General features: G+C 45.6%; 1 protein-coding gene across 1 annotated transcript; it reads left to right on the top strand.

Annotated features, from left to right (window-relative positions):
• Nucleotides 1-3,118: 3,118 nt before the first annotated feature.
• On the top strand, nt 3,119-4,143 carry LOC127303901 (uncharacterized). Its single transcript, XM_071821014.1, has 2 exons — nt 3,119-3,610; nt 3,673-4,143. The coding sequence occupies exons 1-2, from the start codon at nt 3,119-3,121 to the stop codon at nt 4,141-4,143; spliced, it is 963 nt and encodes a 320-aa protein (XP_071677115.1).
• Nucleotides 4,144-4,624: the final 481 nt, after the last annotated feature.

Raw genomic sequence — 4,624 nt, forward strand, 5'->3', positions numbered from 1 at the left:
ATGCTTGCAAGACATTAGACGACATTCCACCGAGAGGGCCCAGAGTATATCTATCCGTCATCGGGATGGACAAATCCCACTGTTGATCCATATGCCTCAACTCATACTTTCCGGATACTTAATACCACCTTTATAACCACCCATTTACGCAGTGGCGTTTGATGTAATCAAAGTACCTTTCCGGTATAAGTGATTTACATGATCTCATGGTCATAAGGACTAAGTAACTATGTATCGAAAGCTTATAGCAAATAACTTAATGACGAGATCTTATGCTACGCTTAATTGGGTGTGTCCATTACATCATTCATATAATGATATAACCTTGTTATTAATAACATCCAATGTTCATGATTATGAAACTAATCATCCATTAATCAACAAGCTAGTTTAAGAGGCATACTAGGGACTTCTTTGTTGTCTACATATCACACATGTATTAATGTTTCGGTTAATACAATTATAGCATGATATATAAACATTTATCATAAACATAAAGATATAAATAATAATCACTTTATTATTGCCTCTAGGGCATATCTCCTTCAGAAACCCCCAGTACCGGAGAGCCACGATACGGAAAACCTTACTGAGACGCCGCCGCCGCCAATCCCATCTCGGGGGATTCAGGAGATCGCCTCCGGCACCCTGCCGGAGAGGGGAATCATCTCCCGGAGGACTCTACGCCGCCATGGTCGCCTCCGGAGTGATGTGTGAGTAGTCTACCCCTGGACTATGGGTCCATAGCAGTAGCTAGATGGTTGTCTTCTCCCCATTGTGCTTAATTGTCGGATCTTGTGAGCTGCCTAACATGATCAAGATCATCTATCTGTAATTCTATATGTTGCGTTTGTTGGGATCCGATGAATAGAGAATACTTGTTATGTTGATTATCAAAGTTATGTCTATGTGTTGTTTATGATCTTGCATGCTCTCCGTTACTAGTAGATGCTCTGGCCAAGTAGATGCTTGTAACTCCAAGAGGGAGTATTTATGCTCGATAGTGGGTTCATGTCTCCGTGAATCTGGGGAAGTGACAGAAATCTCTAAGATTATGGATGTGCTGTTGCCACTAGGGATAAAACATTGGTGCTATGTTCGAGGATATAGTTACTGATTACATTACGCGCAATACTTAATGCAATTGTCTGTTGTTAGCAACTTAATACTGGAGGGGGTTCGGATGATAACCTGAAGGTGGACTTTTTAGGCATAGATGCATGTTGGATAGCGGTCTATGTACTTTGTCGTAATGCCCAATTAAATCTCACAATACTCATCATAATATGTATGTGCATGGTCATGCCCTCTTTATTTGTCAATTGCCCAACTGTAATTTGTTCACCCAACATGCTGTTTATCTTATGGGAGAGACACCTCTAGTGAACTGTGGACCCCGGTCCAATTCTCTATACTGAAATACAATCTACTGCAATATTGTTTTACTGTTTTCTGCAAACAATCATCATCCATACTATACATCTAATCCTTTGTTACAGCAAGCCGGTGAGATTGACATCCTCGCTGTTTCGTTGGGGCAAAGTACTTTGGTTGTGTTGTGTAGGTTCCACGTTGGCGCCGGAATCTCTGGTGTTGCGCCGCACTACATCTCGCCGCCATCAATCTTCAACGTGCTTCTTGGCTCCTACTGGTTCGATAAACCTTGGTTTCATACTGAGGGAAAACTTGCCGTTGTACGCATCACACCTTCCTCTTGGGGTTCCCAACGGACGCATGCTGTACGCGTATCAAGCTCTTTTTCTGGCGCCGTTGCCGGGGAACGAAGAAAAGTTACATCACAAAGATTTTCAACTCCCACGTCAACAGTGCGCCACAGAACTAAGTCCCACCTATAAGCGTTTTCCTACTAGTGTATGTGGATACTACGTTTGCGAGTCCATTCGCATGTTAACCACTGAGAAGAACGATAATAGATTCAACGTAAGCAATAACATTCACAACTTTAATTTATTATCATCAATATTTCGTTATCAAGATTGATATAATCATATTCATCTCATTTTCCTATATAGGTCGAGTTCATGCGGGAGAAGCTCCAACCACACGAACACCTACTAGGAATTGCAGAGGAAGTGGCGGGACTTCTGATGAGAGAAATGATAGACGAAAGAGGCTTATTTAATCAATGTAGGACCTGGTCATGATCCCCGTGTAATAGTTCGAATAGACGATGGGCTACAGTCCTGGTAGTCGTGAGCTCCATGTATATGTAAGGAGAATCTACGAATGGCTTTTCCTTCGAATATTTTTTTCCTCGATCTATATATATTGAATGAACGTGTACAGCTTGTAGTAGCGTACAAATGTATGAAAATTTATTTTGAAATGAAAAAATGAAATAAAAGGGGGGCGGTGGCAGGGGTGACTGCACCCCTTAAACCCTAAAGGAGCGGTGTCCTGCGCGCATCACGTAGAGAGTCTTTTGTCGCGGACTGTGTTACCACCCGCGACAAAAGGGGTGTCCCCTGCGCGCCACGCGACTGCCACGTGGTGAACCTTTTGTCGTGGGTGGTAAGCGGGCCGGGACAAAAGATTGGGCCTTTTGTCGCGCCTCCGTTGTCACGGCTAACCGCCCGCGACAAAAGGCTCTTACAGCCTGCGACATTAGGCCTATTTTCTACTTGTGCGAATCCGCTTCGTAATCGAAGTCTACGGAAAAAAGAAGTGGTGGCCATCCCTAAATAGTAAACACGTACATAGGAACTGTTTGATTGAAGTACGAAAATGTTCCAGGTACAAAAAAGAAGTGGTTGCCATCCCTAAACGCAAAATTGGACGGAACTCTTTCTTTCTCTCTCGTGTAAGGTACGACATGTCTCTAGGGCACTTCAATCATACGTTCATACTGAGTCCGACTCGATCTCCACATGTTTTCCGTAAAAAGGAAACAAACTACCGGTACTCTTACTCCAGTCCAAGTCGGATCCAATCCCCTATATTTACTCCGCTAGCGATCTGATCCCCTCCATAACCGCTCCCATCGGTTTAGCGTCCAAATTATCGTGTCTCTAGTATTTTTTAGCTCGCCTGGTGCCTGGCGGTAACAATCATAAAGGCCCGGATACCAAATACTGCGCGAGCTCACCTTGACGAGGAGATGGAGGCGACGACATCGCTGTCACATGACTGGTCATCTCTCCCGGTGAAGGTACTGGTCCGGATCCTAGATCATCTCAAGTGGTTGAGCCACCCGAGCTTCGGATTGGTGTGCCGGCAATGGCAATCTGCCCGTGCCCGGGCGCCCTTCTACCCGGCGTGGATCTCCCCTCTGCTCCTCAACACCACCAGCGACGGAACCACCAACGTGCGGTACTACAGCCCCTACTATCACAAGAACTTCGAGACCGCCTGCACGCTCAATATTCCTGACGCCGGGATCATCGGCACCACCGCGCAACATCTAACGCTCTGCCGGGAGCACTTAATCCTAGACGCCCAACTTCTCTCCGGCGACGTCCTCAAACTACCAAAGCACGACCGGCCCACGTTTGACTCCGTCGTCTACAATGGTGTCCGCACCATGTTCGGCGTCCACTCGCGGTATGGCTGGCTCGAAATCGGCCGTTCCATCCGAAACAACGAAATCGACGTGTGGGGGAGTGGAGCTACACGAGCTCTGATTGCGACGGACCATGCTCTTGGGCATCGCAGGACTGCAGTAACCCGGTTCTCCATGACGGCTTCCTCTACCTGATGAATAGGGACGGCGCATTAGCAGTGTACGACGAGAGAAAACACGATGAAGGATTCAACATTCTCGAGAAGCCTGGAAGTTTTACATTCGAGCACGATGACAGCTACTTGGTCAAGTCCGACCATGGCGAGCTGATAGCCGTCCTTATCGGACGTCGTGGGACAACAGTCAACATTGTCAAACTGAATGATCACACCATGGAGTGGGAGAAGATACAAGACCTAGAGGGGAGGACATTGTTTACCGGCACATTGACGACGACGATGAAGAAGACTAACATCAAGTGGATGCAGAACAAGAATTTCCTTCCAAGATTGTACGATTGGCCTGACACCGTCCATGTTGACCTTGTTCAGCGTGAAGGTGAAGTTGCCTTTGTTCCAAAGTCAGGACGTGCAGATACCACGGAGAAACAAAACAATTATTGAACAAACATATGGTCTTACAAATTTGGACAAAGTCAAGAGCCAAGGGAGTTTTGGGGAATTCGGATGTAGAATTTTCGTGGGAACATTTTGATATATTGTGCATTTTTTTCGAGTTCGTATGCGACCAGAAAACCAGTTTGATGATTTTGCAACGCAATTTTGCAAAAAAAGTCGAAATTCATGTTTGTTAAATTTCAGTGATGCTAGATGACATAATACATGGGAATCTCGAAGGATTTTATTTTTTGAAATTTCTATCTATTTCTTTTATTTTTTAGAGAGGTAAAAAAGGCGATCCAAAGGGGGGGTGGAGTTGCGTGGTGAGCCAAAAAAAACTTCTGTGGCGCATGGAACTCATGTGCGCCACGGAAATGTGTTGTTTTTGTGGCGACCCATCCCACGTGCGCCACAGAAAGTCTTAATTCTGTGGCGCACCAGGACCAGTGCGCCACAGAATATCTTATTTCTGTGGCGCACGTGG

This window comes from Lolium perenne, chromosome 5 (assembly GCF_019359855.2).
Source record: "Lolium perenne isolate Kyuss_39 chromosome 5, Kyuss_2.0, whole genome shotgun sequence".
NCBI classification, from domain to species: Eukaryota; Viridiplantae; Streptophyta; class Magnoliopsida; order Poales; family Poaceae; genus Lolium; species Lolium perenne.

What these genes read in the sequence shown, in the direction of transcription:
- LOC127303901 (XM_071821014.1), top strand. Translation starts at nt 3,119, where the DNA reads ATGGAGGCGACGACATCGCTGTCACATGACTGGTCATCTCTCCCGGTG. An exon ending in TCCGAAACAACGAAATCGAC is followed by an intron (nt 3,611 to 3,672) that starts GTGTGGGGGAGT and finishes TGGGCATCGCAG; the next exon opens with GACTGCAGTAACCCGGTTCT.